The sequence below is a fragment of the Panulirus ornatus genome, chromosome 15, assembly GCF_036320965.1.
Source record: "Panulirus ornatus isolate Po-2019 chromosome 15, ASM3632096v1, whole genome shotgun sequence".
Taxonomy (NCBI): Eukaryota; Metazoa; Arthropoda; class Malacostraca; order Decapoda; family Palinuridae; genus Panulirus; species Panulirus ornatus.
The window spans coordinates 37,003,876-37,022,535 of NC_092238.1; the positions used below are offsets into that span (position 1 = coordinate 37,003,876).

At 42.5% G+C, this 18,660-nt stretch overlaps 1 protein-coding gene across 2 annotated transcripts in view; it reads right to left on the minus strand.

The window, feature by feature from the left end:
- Positions 1–18,660, minus strand: part of Moca-cyp (nuclear cyclophilin protein Moca-cyp) — a 212,642-nt gene that overhangs the window by 55,678 nt on the left and 138,304 nt on the right. For both annotated transcript variants that reach the window (XM_071670792.1, XM_071670793.1), the window contains one exon: positions 2,565–2,666. In XM_071670792.1, the coding sequence (XP_071526893.1) occupies positions 2,565–2,666 (102 nt within the window). The remainder of the gene's footprint in view (positions 1–2,564; positions 2,667–18,660) is intronic.

An 18,660-nucleotide genomic window follows, 5' to 3' on the forward strand; every position in this document is an offset into this window, starting at 1 on the left:
ACCTAACAGTCCCTCTCCAATCTGATACTCTGTACATACCCTCATCCTCTCTATCACTACTCTGCCATACAACTTACCAGGTACAATTAACAAAGTTATACCTCTGTAGTTTGAACGCATACCTTTATCCCCCTTGCCTTTATAAACTGGCACTTTACAGGCTTTCAGCCCATCCTCAGGCAACTCATCATGATTCATACATGCACTGAAAATCCTAATTAACCAATCAACAACACAGTTATCCCCTTCCTAAATAATTTCAAGTGCAACACTATCCACTCTAGCTGCTTACCACATTCCATCTTGAGAAAGGCTGTCACTACCTCTTTGTTCACCAAATCACTTCCCTTGACTCTTCTACTTTGCATACCATCCCAATCCAAACACCCTATAGCTGCCTCACTATCATCAAACACATTTAACAGACTTTCAAACTACTCATTCCATGTCTTCCTCACAGTTTCCAACTTCACATTTGTCCCCTTCACCAAAGCTGCCATTTGTTTTCGTTTTTTGCACACAATCTCCTTCCAAAATATTTACTATCCATTAAGCTTACTGATACTTATTCACACCAAGCCTCATTTGCTCTCTTTTTCAACCCCAGCACCTTTCTCTTTCCCTCCCGATAGTTTGTGTTATATGTCTTCGTATCTTTTGCACTCCTTCCCTGTAAATACTGGCCGTATACTTCTCTTCTCTTTCACTAGCAACTTTATTTCATCATCCCACAACTCATTACCCTTCCTAATCTGCCCACATCCAACCATACACATACTAGATGCATCTCTTACACATGCCAACACTCTTTCCCTAAATGCATCCCATTCCTCTCCTACTCTCCTATCTTTGTTTGCTCACATCTTTGGGCATTCTGTACTCAGCCTCTCCTGATACTTCTATAAAACAGGTCTCTTTTCCAAGCTCGCTCACTCTCACCAGTCTCTTCTTACCCATAATGTTTTATCTATCCTGAAAGCCTCTAAAATTCTTCACTTTAGCCTCCATACGTTAATGATCAGACATCCCATCTGCTGCCCCCCTCAGCACATTCATATACAAAAGTCTTTTTTACACCGCTATCAATTACCATGTAATCTAATCATGCTCAGTGACTATTTTCCTATTCACATATATATACTTGTTCATGTCCCTCTTTTTAAACCAGGTATTCTAAAGCTCCAGTTCTTTTTCTGCACACCACTCAACAAGATATTCAACATTTCCATTCATAATACTGAATACCCCATACCCCCTAATTATACCCTAAATTGCCAAAACACTCTTCACTTTTAAATCACCCAGTGTTAATAACCAGTTTCATGTGTCAAAACTACTGATGCATTCACTCAGCTGTTCCTAAAGCACTTGCCTCTCATGATCTTCCTTCTGGCTAGGAGCATAAGCATCTATAATCACCCATCTCTCATAATCCACTTTCATTTTTACCCACAGCAGTCTGGAGCTCACTACTTCCTTACACTAACTCACATAATCCAACAGTTAATGCTTCAGAAGTACAGCTACCCCTTACTTAGCTAATTCCCTCTCACCAACCCCTGACTTTACTCTGAAGACCTTTCCAAACCATTCTTCTCCTTTACACATGAGCTTTGTTTCACTTCGAGCAAGAACATCTTGGTTTCTTTCCTTAAACATACTACCAATCTCTCCCTTCTTCTCATCTTGGTTACATCCACACATAATTATGCACCCCAGTTGAGCTTTTGAGGAGGATGAGCACTTCCTGCTTGGCTCCTTCTTCTGTTCTAACTTTTAGAACCTGAAATACAAGAAGGGGGTAGGAGTTTCCAGACCCCTGCTCCAGCCCCCTTCAGTTGCATTCTATGACACATAGGGAATATGGAGGTAAAATTCTTTCTCCCCTATCCCAGTGATTAATCAAGTATTTACATAAAGATCTATATATCTATTTATATCTCTATGCCTGTTCCTTTCAGGACCTTCCTCAAGGGGGTGGCAATGGCAAAATAGTCTCCATTACAGATGAACTAGCTTTCTACCTTTTAGTGCTCACCCTCAATAGGCCACTGGCAGAGGGGCAACTCCAATGCAGTGTTTACAGAGGCTCCTACCTAATGTTCCTCCCAATTATTCTATCTACTATGTCTACCTAATGTTCCAACCTATTTTGAAGAAAAAATTAAAAATAACTTTATTACTTCAAAGAACCATCATATGGGCTTTATATGCAAGCAATCTGCTGTGTTCAAAACATCAATGGTCTCCCTAAATATAATATAAAGCTAAGTAAATATTTATCAATTGTATTTTTCTGGTCATGACATAAGTCATCTGGTGTCCCTCTAATCTGCAATGTCACGTACCACCACACAACTTCCATTTTGCATTGGAGTGGCAGATACCTCTCAAAATTACATCTAATCAGGTTACCATCATGCTTAAAACATGTAAATTATATACATTCATTCAACTGTTTTGTAAAACATCACCCTTTTCAGCTTTCATTTATATAAAGAAAACACTTCAATACAAACTCTTTGCTTTCTTATCTCTCTTCATCCTTCTCATCATTTCCTTACCTGTAACTGTTCATATGGAATGGTACGTCGCTGGGCTTGTCGCCAATGTGGTGGCGTCCTGCTGCGGGAACGACTGCGAGATGGTGATGGCGTATGATATCGCTAAAAAATTGGGATTACAATTAACTAAAATATGATCTACTTAAATCTCACATTAACAGAGGTATTTACATTAATAAAGAGGTATTTCAATTACATGAAACAAATGTCTTTTTTTTTTTTTATTATTTTTTATTATACTTTGTCGCTGTCTCCCGCGTTTGTGAGGTAGCGCAAGGAAACAGACGAAAGAAATGGCCCAACACCCCCCCATACACATGTATATACATACGTCCACACACGCAATATACATACCTACACAGCTTTCCATGGTTTACCCCAGACGCTTCACATGCCTTAATTCAATCCACTGACAGCACGTCAACCCCGGTATACCACATTGCTCCAATTCACTCTATTCCTTGCCCTCCTTTCACCCTCCTGCATGTTCAGGCCCCGATCACACAAAATCTTTTTCACTCCATCTTTCCACCTCCAATTTGGTCTCCCTCTTCTCCTTGTTCCCTCCACCTCCGACACATATATCCTCTTGGTCAATCTTTCCTCACTCATTCTCTCCATGTGCCCAAACCACTTCAAAACACCCTCTTCTGCTCTCTCAACCACGCTCTTTTTATTTCCACACATCTCTCTTACCCTTACGTTACTCACTCGATCAAATCACCTCACACCACACATTGTCCTCAAACATCTCATTTCCAGCACATCCATCCTCCTGCGCACAACTCTATCCATAGCCCACGCCTCGCAACCATACAACATTGTTGGAACCACTATTCCTTCAAACATACCCATTTTTGCTTTCCGAGATAATGTTCTCGACTTCCACACATTCTTCAAGGCCCCCAGGATTTTCGCCCCCTCCCCCACCCTATGATCCACTTCCGCTTCCATGGTTCCATCCGCTGCCAGATCCACTCCCAGATTTCTAAAACACTTCACTTCCTCCAGTTTTTCTCCATTCAAACTCACCTCCCAATTGACTTGACCCTCAATCCTACTGTACCTAATAACCTTGCTCTTATTCACATTTACTCTTAAATTTCTTCTTCCACACACTTTACCAAACTCAGTCACCAGCTTCTGCAGTTTCTCACATGAATCAGCCACCAGCGCTGTATCATCAGCGAACAACAACTGACTCACTTCCCAAGCTCTCTCATCCCCAACAGACTTCATACTTGCCCCTCTTTCCAAAACTCTTGCATTTACCTCCCTAACAACCCCATCCATAAACAAATTAAACAACCATGGAGACATCACACACCCCTGCCGCAAACCTACATTCACTGAGAACCAATCACTTTCCTCTCTTCCTACACGTACACATGCCTTACATCCTCGATAAAAACTTTTCACTGCTTCTAACAACTTGCCTCCCACACCATATATTCTTAATACCTTCCACAGAGCATCTCTATCAACTCTATCATATGCCTTCTCCAGATCCATAAATGCTACATACAAATCCATTTGCTTTTCTAAGTATTTCTCACATACATTCTTCAAAGCAAACACCTGATCCACACATCCTCTACCACTTCTGAAACCACACTGCTCTTCCCCAATCTGATGCTCTGTACATGCCTTCACCCTCTCAATCAATACCCTCCCATATAATTTACCAGAAATACTCAACAAACTTATAACTCTGTAATTTGAGCACTCACTCTTATCCCCTTTGCCTTTGTACAATGGCACTATGCACGCATTCCGCCAATCCTCAGGCACCTCACCATGAGTCATACATACATTAAATAACCTTACCAACCAGTCAACAATACAGTCACCCCCTTTTTTTAATAAATTCCACTGCAATACCATCCAAACCTGCTGCCTTGCTGGCTTTCATCTTCCACAAAGCTTTCACTACCTCTTCTCTGTTTACCAAATCATTTTCCCTAACCCTCTCACTTTGCACACCACCTCGACCAAAACACCCTATATCTGCCACTCTATCATCAAACACATTCAACAAACCTTCAAAATACTCACTCCATCTCCTTCTCACATCACCACTACTTGTTATCACCTCCCCATTTGCGCCCTTCACTGAAGTTCCCATTTGCTCCCTTGTCTTACGCACTTTATTTACCTCCTTCCAGAACATCTTTTTATTCTCCCTAAAATTTAATGATACTCTCTCACCCCAACTCTCATTTGCCCTTTTTTTCACCTCTTGCACCTTTCTCTTGACCTCCAGTCTCTTTCTTTTATACATCTCCCACTCAATTGCATTTTTTCCCTGCAAAAATCGTCCAAATGCCTCTCTCTTCTCTTTCACTAATACTCTTACTTCTTCATCCCACCACTCACTACCCTTTCTAATCAACCCACCTCCCACTCTTCTCATGCCACAAGCATCTTTTGCGCAATCCATCACTGATTCCCTAAATACATCCCATTCCTCCCCCACTCCCCTTACTTCCATTGTTCTCACCTTTTTCCATTCTGTACTCAGTCTCTCCTGGTACTTCCTCACACAGGTCTCCTTCCCAAGCTCACTTACTCTCACCACCCTCTTCACCCCAACATTCACTCTTTTTATTCTCAATATTTTCATGGGATGGGATTACAGAAATTGTTTTATCAACAAATTTACAGAATGGATAAATATAAATACTGAACTGCAATGCTGTGAAAAATACCAAAAATTGTCCCCACAACAAAACTTTAAATACGGAACTGAAGGAATGATGGAAGAATGTTGATCTTAATTTGAGGAAATAGCTTCCTGCATTTCTTATCTAACTGAACTGTGCATCCTCTCCAACCAGAAGCATACACAGCTGAAGGCACAATGAAATAAATTCATATGAACATTAATCATAATCTGAAAAAATAGCTTTCTTCATTCTTTAATGGAACTGAAATGTGCATCTTCTATCAGGATCAGGGAAGCTTATGCACATCTGTTAGCTTAGAGTTAATGACCATTACCCAAACATCAAGAGATGAAGAAACAAAAGCAGTGCTTAAAAAAAATCTATATAAAAATTCTGTGCACTGATTTATCATATTTGTGCAAATCACACTTCTTTGTTCTAAGAATGAGGTTTATCTCTCTTGATATATACATGGAAGTAATAGGGACAGGGACAAATGAAAATATACGAAAAGGAAGAAACGTGGGAGGGACAGGGGTTGAGGGAGAGAAGTAATATCTGATAAATAGCATGAAGTTTAACAGTGAGTGCGAGACCACATTTAAGTGGTACTCTGGCTTGAAAGAGACTAGAAAATCAATCCATAGAAAAAAACTCTGGCTAGAATTGCCTAAAAAATCAATCCATAAAAATAAGAGGCAATCTAATCATTGCCAAAGTGGTAATTCTTCTGTGGCTAATTCTAAAGAAAATGCTGACATCAAATACTATAATAAACATACAACAAAACGCACTTGCATTATCCCTGGTGAAGTATTCAGGGGTCTTCACCCCAACAGCCTAGGCTGGACCCAGGCTGTTGGATTGTTATTTTAGCTGACTAAGCTGTTTGAAGCTGCAGCCCTCAGGCCTACCATACCATATCTCTTATACACCCCCTTGTTTATTTCTTCATTCCATCTAATCATACCACATGTTCCTCTCAAATAGCTCATTTCTACAGCCTGTGATTCATTCCATGTCCATGTTTCGGCTGCATAGGTCAAGGCTGGAGGACTATGCTGCCTCTTAATCCTCTTCACTTTCATACTTACTCCTCTAACCTTCTTTGTTCTATTAAGGGACCCAATGACTCTTCTACCCTGTACTGCTCTCTCACTTGTTTCTCCTTCCACATCATCAAACTAACCAAGTCACCTCCTAATTACTTAAATTCTCTCTCTTCTTCCACCCTTTCTCCCCATATACCAAAAACACAATTTTGTTCACTTTCCCACTTTCACTCAACATGGTTCTGCAAAATCTATACTTTCACTGTGATTCCTTTAAAACATTATCTAATTTTCATTATCATTTACCTTCAATTGCCTATGCTTAAACAAAACATAAAATACACTTACAACATTTTGTGACTCCGCTTCACTCTCAGCAAACAACACAGTATCATGCACAAACAGGCTCACCACTAGGCACATTATCTAATCACAACACTCCATCTATACACCCCTTTTCCCTAGTTTTCATTTCATCTCTCTTATCACTCCCCGCCACACATGAAATAACAACCCCCTACCTTCTCATGTGCGCGAGGTAGCACTAGGAAAAGACAACAAAGGCCCCATTCGTTCACACTCAGTCTAGCTGTCGTGTAATAATGCATCAAAACCAAAGCTCCCTCTCCACATCCAGGCCCCACACAACTTTCCGTGGTTTACCCCAGAAGCTTCACATGCCCTGCTTCAATCCATTGACAGCATGTCGACCCCAGTATACCACATCGTTCCAATTCACTCTATTCCTTGCACGCCTTTCACCCTCCTGCATGTTCAAGCCCCGATCACTCAATATCTTTTTCACTCCATCTCTCCACCTCCAATTTGGTCTCCCACTTCTCCTCGTTCCCTCCACCTCTGAAACATATATCCTCTTGGTCAATCTTTCCTCACTCATTCTCTCCATGTGACCGAACCATTTCAAAACACCCTCTTCTGCTCTCTCAACCACACTCTTTTTATTTCCACACATCTCTCTTACCCTTACATTACTTACTGGATCAAACCACCTCACACCACACATTATCCTCAAACATCTCATTTCCAGCACATCCACCCTCCTCCACACAACTCTATCCATGGCCCACGCCTCGCAGCCATACAACATTGCTGGAACCACTATTCCTTCAAACATACCCACTTTTGCTTTCCGAGATAATGTTCTTGACTTCCACACATTCTTCAAGGCCCCCAGAATTTTCGCCCCCTCCCCCACCCTATGATTCACTTCCGCTTCCATGGTTCCATCCGCTGCCAGATCCACTCCCAGATATCTAAAACACTTTACCTCCTCCAGTTTTTCTCCATTCAAACTTCCCTCCCAACTGACTTGACCCTCAACCCTAATAACCTTGCTCTTATTCAAATTTACTCTTAACTTTCTTCTTTAACACACTTTGCCAAACTCAGTCACCAGCTTCTGCAGTTTCTCACATGAAACAGCCACCAGCGCTGTATCATCAGCGAACAACAACTGACTCACTTCCCAAGCTCTCTCATACACAACAGACTCCATACTTGCCCCTCTTTCCAAAACTCTTGCATTCTCCTCCCTAACAACCCCATCCATAAACAAATTAAATAACCATGGAGACATCACACACCCCTGCCACAAACCTATTTTCACTGAGAACCAATCACTTTCCTCTCTTCCTACACGTACACATACCTTACATCCTAGATAAAAACTTTTCACTGCTTTTAACAACTTGCCTCCCACACCATATATTCTTAATACCGTCCACAGAGCATCTCTGTCAATTCTATCATATGCCTTCTCCAGATCCATTAATACTACATAGAAATCCATTTGCTTTTCTAAGTATTTCTCACATACATTCTTCAAAGCAAACACCTGATCCATACATCCTCTACCACTTCTGAAACAACACTGCTCTTCCCCAATCTGATGCTCTGTACATGACTTCACCCTTCCAATCAATACCATCCCATATAATTTACCAGGAATACTCAACAAACTTATACCTCTGTAATTTGAGCACTCACTCTTACCCCCTTTGCCTTTGTACAATGGCACTATGCACGCATTCCGCCAATCCTCAGGCACTTCACCATGAATCATACATACATTAAATAACCTTACCAACCAGTCAACAATACAGTCATCCCCTTTTTTAATAAATTCCACTGCAATACCATCCAAACCTGCAGCCTTCCCGGCTTTCATCTTCCGCAAAGCTTTTACTACCACTTCTCTGTTTTTTTTTTTTTTTTTTTTTTTTTTTTTTTTTTGTCGCTGTCTCCCGCCTTTGCCAGATCATTTTCCATAACTCTCTCACTTTGCACACAACCCCTACCAAAACACCCTATATATGCCACTCTATCATCAAAGACATTCAACAAACCTTCAAAATACTCACTCCATCTCCTTCTCACATCACCACTACTTGTTATCACCTCCCCATTAGCCCCCTTCACTGAAGTTCCCATTTGCTCCCTTGTCTTACGCACTTTGTTTACCTCCTTCCAAAACATCTTTTTATTCTCCCTAAAATTTAATGATACTCTCTCACCCCATCTTTCATTTGCCCTCTTTTTCACCTCTTCCACCTTTCTCTTGACCTCCTGCCTCTTTCTTTTATACATCTCCCACTCATTTGCATTTTTTTCCCTGCAAAAATCATCCAAATGCCTATCTCTTCTCTTTCACTAATAATCTTACTTCTTCATCCCACCACTCACTACCCTTTCTAATCAACCCACCTCCCACGCTTCTCATGCCACAAGCATCTTTTATGCAGGCCATCACTGTTTCCCTAAATACATCCCATTCCTCCCCCACTCCCCTAACCTCCTACGTATATTTATTTATTTATTTTGCTTTGTCACTGTCTCCAGCGTTTGCGAGGTAGCGCAAGGAAACAGACGAAAGAAATGGCCCAACCCACCACCATACACATGTATATACATACACGTCCCCACACGCAAATATACATACCCATACATCTCAATGTACACATATATATATACACACACAGACATATACATATATACACATGCACACAATTCACACTGTCTGCCTTTATTCATTCCCATCCCCACCTCGCCACATATGGAATAACATCCCCCTCCCCCTCATGTGTGTGAGGTAGCGCTAGGAAAAGACAACAAAGGCCACATTCGTTCACACTCTGTCTCTAGCTGTCATGCAACAATGCCCGAAACCACAGCTCCCTTTCCACATCCAGGCCCCAGAGAACATTTCATGGTTTACCCCAGACGCTTCACATGCCCTGAATAAATCCATTGACAACAAGTCAACCCCGGTATACCTCATCAATCCAACTCACTCTATTCCTTGCCCGCCTTTGACCCTCCTGCATGTTCAGGCCCCGATCACTCAAAATTTCTTTCACTACATCTTTCCACGTACAATTTGGTCTCCCACTTCTCCTCATTCCCTCCACCTCCGACAGATATATCCGCTTGGTCAATCTTTCCTCACTCATTCCCTCCATGCGCCCAAACCATTTCAAAACACCCTCTTCTGCTCTCTCAACCACGCTCTTCTTATTTCCACACATCTCTCTTACCCTTACATTACTTACTCGATCAAACCACCTAACACCACAGCATGTCGACCCCGATATACCACATCGATCCAATTCACTCTATTCCTTGCACGCCTTTCACCCTCCTGCATGTTCAGGCCCCGATCACTCAAAATCATTTTCACTCCATTTTTCCACCTCCAATTTGGTCTCCCACTTCTCCTCGTTCCCTCCACCTCCGACAAATATATCCTCTTGGTCAATCTTTCCTCACTCATTCTCTCCATGTGCCCAAACCATTTCAAAACACACTCTTCTGCTCTCTCAGCCACACTCTTTTTATTTCCACAAATCTCTCTTACCCTTACATTACTTACTCAATCAAACCACCTCACAATACACATTGTCCTCAAACATCTCATTTCCAGCACATCCACCCTCCTCCGCACAACTCTATCCATAGCCCACGCCTCGCAACCATACAACATTGTTGGAACCACTATTCCTTCAAACATACCCATTTTTGCTTTCCGAGACAATGTTCTCGACTTCCACACATTCTTCAAGGCTCTCAGAATTTTCGCCCCCTCCCCCACCCTATGATTCACTTCTGCTTCCATTGTTCCATCCGCTGCCAGATCCACTCCCAGATATCTAAAAAACATTACCTCCTCCAGTTTTTCTCCATTCAAACTTACCTCCCAATTGACTTGACCCTCAACCCTACTATACCTAATAACCTTGCTCTTATTCACATTTACTCTTAACTTTCTTCTTTTACACACTTTACCAAACTCAGTCACCAGTGTCTGCAGTTTCTCACCCGATTCAGCTACCAGTGCTGTATCATCAGCGAACAACAACTGACTCACTTCCCAAGCTCTCTCATACACAACAGACTCCATACTTGCCCCTCTTTCCAAAACTCTTACATTCACCTCCCTAACAACCCCATCCATAAACAAATTATACAACCATGGAGACATCACACACCCCTGCCGCAAACCTACATTCACTGAGAACCAATCACTTTCCTCTCTTCCTACATGTACACATGCCTTACATCCTCGATAAAAGCTTTTCACTGCTTCTAACAACTTGCCTCCCACACCATATATTCTTAATACCTTCCACAGAGCATCTCTGTCAATTCTATCATATGCCTTCTCCAGATCCATTAATGCTACATAGAAATCCATTTGCTTTTCTAAGTATTTCTCACATACATTCTTCAAAGCAAACACCTGATCCACACATCCTCTACCACTTCTGAAACCACACTGCTCTTCCCCAATCTGATGCTCTGTACATGCCTTCACCCTCTCAATCAATACCCTCCCATATAATTTACCAGGAATACTCAACACTCTTATATCTCTGTAATTTGAGCACTCACTCTTATCCCCTTTGCCTTTGTACAATGGCACTATGCTCGCATTCCGCCAATCCTCAGGAACCTCACCATGAATCATACATACATTAAATAACCTTACCAACAAGTCAACAATTCAGTCACCCCCTTTTTTAATAAATTCCACTGCAATACCATCCAAACCTGCTGCCTTGCTTTCATCTTCCGTAAAGCTTTTACTGCCTCTTCTCTATTTACCAAATCATTTTCCCTAACCCTCTCACTTTGCACACCACCTCGACCAAAACACCCTATATCTGCCACTCTATCATCAAACACATTCAACAAACCTTCAAAATACTCACTCCATCTCCTTCTCACATCACCACTACTTGTTATCACCTCCCCATTAGCCCCTTTCACTGAAGTTCCCATTTGCTCCCTTGTCTTACGCACTTTATTTACCTCCTTCCAAAACATCTTTTTATTCTCCCTGAAATTTAATGATACTCTCTCACCCCAATTCTCATTTGCCCTCTTTTTCAACTCTTGCACCTTTCTCTTGACCTCCTGCCCCTTTCTTTTATACATCTCCCACTCATTTGCATTTTTTCCCTACAAAAATCGTCGAAATGCCTCTCTCTTCTCTTTCACTAATAATCTTACTTCTTCATCCCACCACTCACTACCCTTTCTAATCAACCCACCTCTCACGCTTCTCATGCCAAAAGCATCTTTTGCGCAGGCCATCACTGTTTCCCTAAATACATCCCATTCCTCCCCCACTCCCCTAACCTCCTATGTATATTTATTCATTTCTTTTGCTTTGTCGCTGTCTACCGCGTTTGTGAGGTAGCGCAAGGAAACAGACGAAAGAAATGGCCCCATAAACATGTATATATATACACGTCCACATACGCAAATATACATATCCATACACCTCAATGTACACATACATATACACACACAGACATATAAATATATACACATGCACACAATTCACACTGTCTGCCTTTATTCATTCCCATACCCACCTCACCACATATGGAATAACATCCCCCTACCCCTCAAGTGTGCGAGGTAGCGCTAGAAAAAGACAACAAAGACCCCATTCGTTCACACTCAATCTCTAGCTGTCATGCAATAATGCCCGAAACCACAGCTCTCTTTCCACATCAAGGCCCCACAGAACTTTCCATGGTTTACCTCAAACGCTTCACATGCCCTGAATCAATCCATTGACAACAAGTCGACCCCGGTGTACCACATCGATCCAACTAACTCTATTCCTTGCACGCCTTTCACCCTCCTGCATGTTCAGGACCCGATCACTCAAAATCTTTTTCACTCCATCTTTCCACCTCCAATTTGGTCTCCCACTTCTCCTCGTTCCCTCCACCTCCGACACATATATCCTCTTGATCAATCTTTCCTCATTCATTCTCTCCTTGTGCCCAAACCATTTCAAAACACCCTCCTCTACTCTCTCAACCACACTCTCCTTATTTCCACACATCTCTCTTACCCTTACATTGCTTACTCGATCAAACCACCTCACACCACATATTGCAGCACTAGGAAAAGACAACAAAGGCCCCATTCATTCACACCCAGTCTCTAGCTGTCATGCAACAATGCACGAAACCACAGCTCCCTTTCCACATCCAGGCCCCACACAACTTTCCATGGATTACCCCAGATGCTTCACATGCCCTGATTCAATCCACTGACAGCACGTCAACCCCGGTATACCACATCGATCCAATTCACTCGATTCCTTCCCCGCCTTTCACGCTCCTGCATGTTCAGGCCCCGATCACACAAAATCTTTTTCACTCCATATTTCCACCTCCAATTTGGTCTCCCACTTCTCCTCGTTCCCTCCACCTCCGACACATATATCCTCTTGGTCAATCTTTCCTCACTCATTCTCTCCATGTGCCCAAACCATTTCAAAACACCCTCTTCTGCTCTCTCAACCACGCTCTTTTTATTTCCACACATCTCTCTTACCCTTACATTACTTACTCAATCAAACTACCTCACACCACACATTGTCCTCAAACATCTTATTTCCAGCACATCCACCCTCCTGCGCACAACTCTATCCATAGCCCACGCCTCGCAACCATACAATATTGTTGGAACCACTATTCCTTCAAACATACCCATTTTTGCTATCCGAGATAATGTTCTCGACTTCCAAACATTCTTCAAGGCTCCCGGATTTTCGCCCCCTCCCCTACCCTATGATTCACTTCCGCTCCCATCGGTTCCATCCGCTGCCAGATATCTAAAACACTTTAATTCCTCCAGTTTTTCTCCATTCAAACTTACCTCCCTGGGGATAGGGGAGAAAGAATACTTCCCACGCATTCCTCACGTGTCGTAGAAGGCGACTAAAGGGGACGGGAACGGGGGGGCCAGAAACCCTCCCCTCCTTGTATCTTAACTTTCTAAAAGGGGAAACAGAAGACGGAGTCACGCGAGGAGTGCTCATCCTCCTCGAAGGCTGAGATTGGGGTGTCTAAATGTGTGTGGATGTAACCAAGATGAGAAAAAAGGAGAGATAGGTAGTATGTTTGAGGAAAGGAACGGGGATGTTTTGGCTCTGAGTGAAACGAAGCTCAAGGGTAAAGGGGAAGAGTGGTTTGGGAATGTCTTGGGAGTAAAATCAGGGGTTAGTGAGAGGACAAGAGCAAGGGAAGGAGTAGCACTACTCCTGAATCAGGAGTTGTGGGAGTATGTGATAGAGTGTAAGAAAGTAAATTCTACATTGATATGGGTAAAACTGAAAGTAGATGGAGAAAGATGGGTGATTATTGGTGCATATGCACCTGGGCATGAGAAGAAAGATCATGAGAGGCAAGTGTTTTGAGAGCAGCTGAATGAGTGTGTTAGTGGTTTTGATGCAAAAGACCAGGTTACAGTGATGGGTGATTTGAATGCAAAGGTGAGTAATGTGGCAGTTGAGGGAATAATTGGTATACATGGAGTGTTCAGTGTTGTAAATGGAAATGGTGAAGAGCTTGTAGATTTATGTGCTGTAAAAGGACTGGTGATTGGGAATACCTGGTCTAAAAAGCGAGATATACATAAATATATATATGTAAGTAGGAGAGATGGCCAGAGAGCGTTACTGGATTACATGTTAATTGATAGACGCACGAAAGAGAGACTTTTGGATGTTAATATGCTGAGAGGTGCAACTGGAGGGATGTCTGATCATTATCTTGTGGAGGTGAAGCTGAATATTTGTGGGGGTTTTCAGAAAACAAGAGAGAATGTTAGGGTGAAGAGAGTGGTGAGAGTAAGTGAGCTTGGGAAGGAGACTTGTGTGAGGAAGTACCATGACAGACTGAGTACAGAATGGAAAAAGGTGAGAAGAAAGGAGGTAAGGGAGTGGGGAAGGAATGGGATGTATTTAGGGAAGCAGTGATGGATTGCGCAAAAGATGCTTATGGCATGAGAAGCGTGGGAGGTGGGTTGATTAGAAAAGGTAGTGAGTGGTGGGATGAAGAAGTAACATTATTAGTGAAAGAGAAGAGAGAGGCATTTCGACGATTTTTGTAGGAAAAAAATGCAAATGAGTGGGAGAGGAATAAAAGAAAGAGGCAGGAGGTCAAGAGAAAGGTGCAAGAGTTGAAAAAGAGGGCAAATGAGAGTTGGGGTGAGAGAGTATCATTAAATTTTAGGGAGAATAAAAAGATGTTTTGGAAGGAGGTAAATAAAGTGCGTAAGACAAGGGAGCAAATGGGAACTTCAGTGAAAGGGGCTAATGGGGAGGTGATAACAAGTAGTGGTGATGTGAGAAGGAGATGGAGTGAGTATTTTGAGGGTTTGTTGGATGTGTTTGATGATAGAGTGGCAGATATAGGGTGTTTTGGTCGAGGTGGTGTGCAAAGTGAGAGGGTTAGGGAAACTGATTTGGAAAATAGAGAAGAGGCAGTAAAAGCTTTGAGGAAGATGAAAGCAAGGCAGCAGGTTTGGATGGTATTGCAGTGGCATTTATTAAAAAAGGGGGTGACCGTATTATTGACTGGTTAGTAAGGTTATTTAATGTATATATGATTCATGGTAAGGTGCCTGATGATTGGCGGAATGCGTGCATAGTACAATTGTACAAAGGCAAAGGGGATAAGAGTGAGTGCTCAAATTACAGAGGTATAAGTTTGTTAAGTATTCCTGGTAAATTATATGGGAGGGTAATGATTGAGAGGGTGAAGGCATGTACAGAGCATCAGACTGGGGAAGAGCAGTGTGGTTTCAGAAGTGGTAGAGGATGTGTGGATCAGGTGTTTGCTTTGAAGAATGTATGTGAGAAATACTTAGAAAAACAAATGGATTTGTATGTAGCATTTATGGATCTGGAGAAGGTACATGATAGAGTTGATAGAGATGCTCTGTGGAAGGTTTTAACAATATATGGTGTGGGAGGCAAGTTGTTAGAAGCAGTGAAAAGTTCTTATCGAGGATGTAAGGCATGTGTACATGTAGGAAGAGAGGAAAGTGACTGGTTCTCAGTGAATGTAGGTTTGCGGCAGGGGTGTGTGATGTCTCCATGGTTGTTTAATTTGTTTATGGATGGGGTTGTTAGGGAGGTGAATGCAAGAGTTTTGGAAAGGGGGGCAAGTATGCAGTCAGTTGGGGATGAGAGAGCTTGGGAAGTGAGTCAGTTGTTGTTCACTGATGATACAGCGCTGGTGGCTGATTCATGTAAGAAACTGCAGAAGCTGGTGACTGAGTTTGGTAAAGTGTGTAAAAGAAGAAAGTTAAGAGTAAATGTGAATAAGAGCAAGGATATTAGGTACAGTGGGGTTGAGGGTCAAGTCAATTGGGAGGTGAGTTTGAATGGAGAGAAACTGGAGGAAGTAAAGTGTTTTAGATATCTGGGAGTGGATCTGGCAGCGGATGGAACCATGGAAGCGGAAGTGGATCATAGGGTGGGGGAGGGGGCGAAAATTCTGGGGGCCTTGAGGAATGTGTGGAAGTCGAGAACATTATCTCGGAAAGCAAAAATGGGTATGTTTGAAGGAATAGTGGTTCCAACAATGTTGTATGGTTGCGAGGCGTGGGCTATGGATAGAGTTGTGCGCAGGAGGGTGGATGTGCTGCAAATGAGATGTTTGAGGACAATGTGTGGTGTGAGGTGGTTTGATCGAAAAAGTAACGTAAGGGTAAGAGAGATGTGTGGAAATAAAAAGAGCGTGCTTGAGAGAGCAGAAGAGGGTGTTTTGAAATAGTTTGGGCACAGGGAGAGAATGAGTGAGGAAAGATTGACCAAGAGGATATATGTGTCGGAGGTGGAGGGAACGAGGAGAAGTGGGAGACCAAATTGGAGGTGGAGAGATGGTGTGAAAAAGATTTTGTGTGATCGGGGCTTGACCATGCAGGAGGGTGAAAGGAGGGCAAGGAATAGAGTGAATTGGATCAATGTGGTATACCGGGGTTGACGTGCTGTCAGTGGATTGAATCAGGGCATGTGAAGCGTCTGGGGTAAACCATGGAAATCTGTGTAGGTATGTATATTTGCGTGTGTGGACGTGTATGCATATACATGTATATGGGGGTGGGTTGGGCCATTTCTTTTGTCTGTTTCCTTGCGCTACCTCGCAAACACGGGAAACAGCGACAAAGTAAAAAAAAAAAAATATATATATATATATATATAGAGAGAGAGAGAGAGAGAGAGAGAGAGAGAGAGAGAGAGAGAGAGAGAGAGAGAGTAAATGTGAATAAGAGCAAGGTTATTAGGTACAGTATGGTGGAAGGATCAAGTCAATTGGGAGGAAAGTTTGAATGGAGAAAAACTGGAGGAAGTAAAGTGTTTTAGACATCTGGGAGTGGATCTGGCAGCGGATGGAACCATGGAAGCGGAAGTGGATCATAGGGTGGGGGAGGGGGCGAAAATCCTGGGAGCACTGAAGAATGTGTGAGTCAAGAACATTGTCTCCGAAAGTAAAAATGGGTATGTTTGAAGGAATAGTGGTTCCAACAATGTTGTATGGTTGCGAGGCGTGGGCTATGGATAGAGTTGTGCGCAGGAGGATGGATGTGCTGGAAATGAGATGTTTGAGGACAATGTGTGGTGTGAGGTGGTTTGATCGAGTAAGTAACATAAGGGTAAGAGAGATGTGTAAAATAAAAAGAGCATGGTTGAGAGAGCAGATGAGGGTGTTTTGAAATGGTTTGGGCACATGGAAAGAATGAGTGAGGAAATATTGACCAAGAGGATATATGTGTCGGAGGTGGAGGGAACGAGGAGAAGTGGGAGACGAAATTGGAGGTGGAAAGATGGAGTGAAAAAGATTTTGTGTGATCGGGGCCTGAACATGCAGGAGGGTGAAAGGAGGGCAAGGAATAAGGTGAATTGGATCAATGTGGTATACCGGGGTTGAGGTGCTGTCAGTGGATTGAATCAGGGCATGTGAAGCGTCTGGGGTAAACCATGGAAAGCTGTGTAGGTATATATATTTGCGTGTGTGGACGTGTATGTATATACATCTGTATGGGGTGGGTTGGGCCATTTCTTTCGTCTGTTTCCTTGCGCTACCTCGCAAACGCGGGAGACAGCGACAAAAAAAAATATATATATATATATATATATATATTTCTTTCTTTTTCTTTCTTTCAAACTATTTCCCATTTCCCGCATTAGCGAGGTAGTATTAAGAACAGAGGACTGGGCCTTTGAGGGAATATCCTCACCTGGCCCCTTTCTCTGTTCCTTCTTTTGGACAATTAAAAAAAAAAAAAAAAAAGAGGGGAGGATTTCCAGCCCCACGCTCCCTCCCCTTTTAGTCGCCTTCTACGACACGCAGGGAATATGTGGGAAGTATTCTTTCTCCCCTATCCCCAGGGATAATATATATACATACATATATATATATATATATATATATATATATATTTTTTTTTTTTTTTTTTTCATACTATTCGCCATTTCCCGCATTAGCGAGGTAGCGTTAAGAACAGAGGACTGGGCCTTTGAGGGAATATCCTCATATGGCCCCCTTCTCTGTTCCTTCTTTTGGAAAATTTAAAAAAAAATGAGAGGGGAGGATTTCCAGCCCACCGCTCCCTTCCCTTTTAGTCGCCTTCTACGACATGCAGGGAATACGTGGGAAGTATTCTTTCTCCCCTATATATATTTATCTATTTATTCATTTTGCTTTGTCGCTGTCTCCCGCGTCAGCGAGGCAGTGCAAGGAAACAGACGAAAGAATGGCCCAACCCACCCACACACACATGCATACACACACACGTCCACACACACCAACATATACACACCTATACATCTCAACGTATACACACACATACACACACAGACATATACATATACCCATGTACATAATTCATACTGTCTGCCTTTATTCATTCCCATCGCCACCCCGCCACACATGGAATAACAACATCCTTCCCCCTCATGTGTGTGAGGTAGTGCTAGGAAAAGACAACAAAGGCCCTATTCGTTCACACTCAGTCTCTAGCTGTCATGTAATAATGCACCGAAAC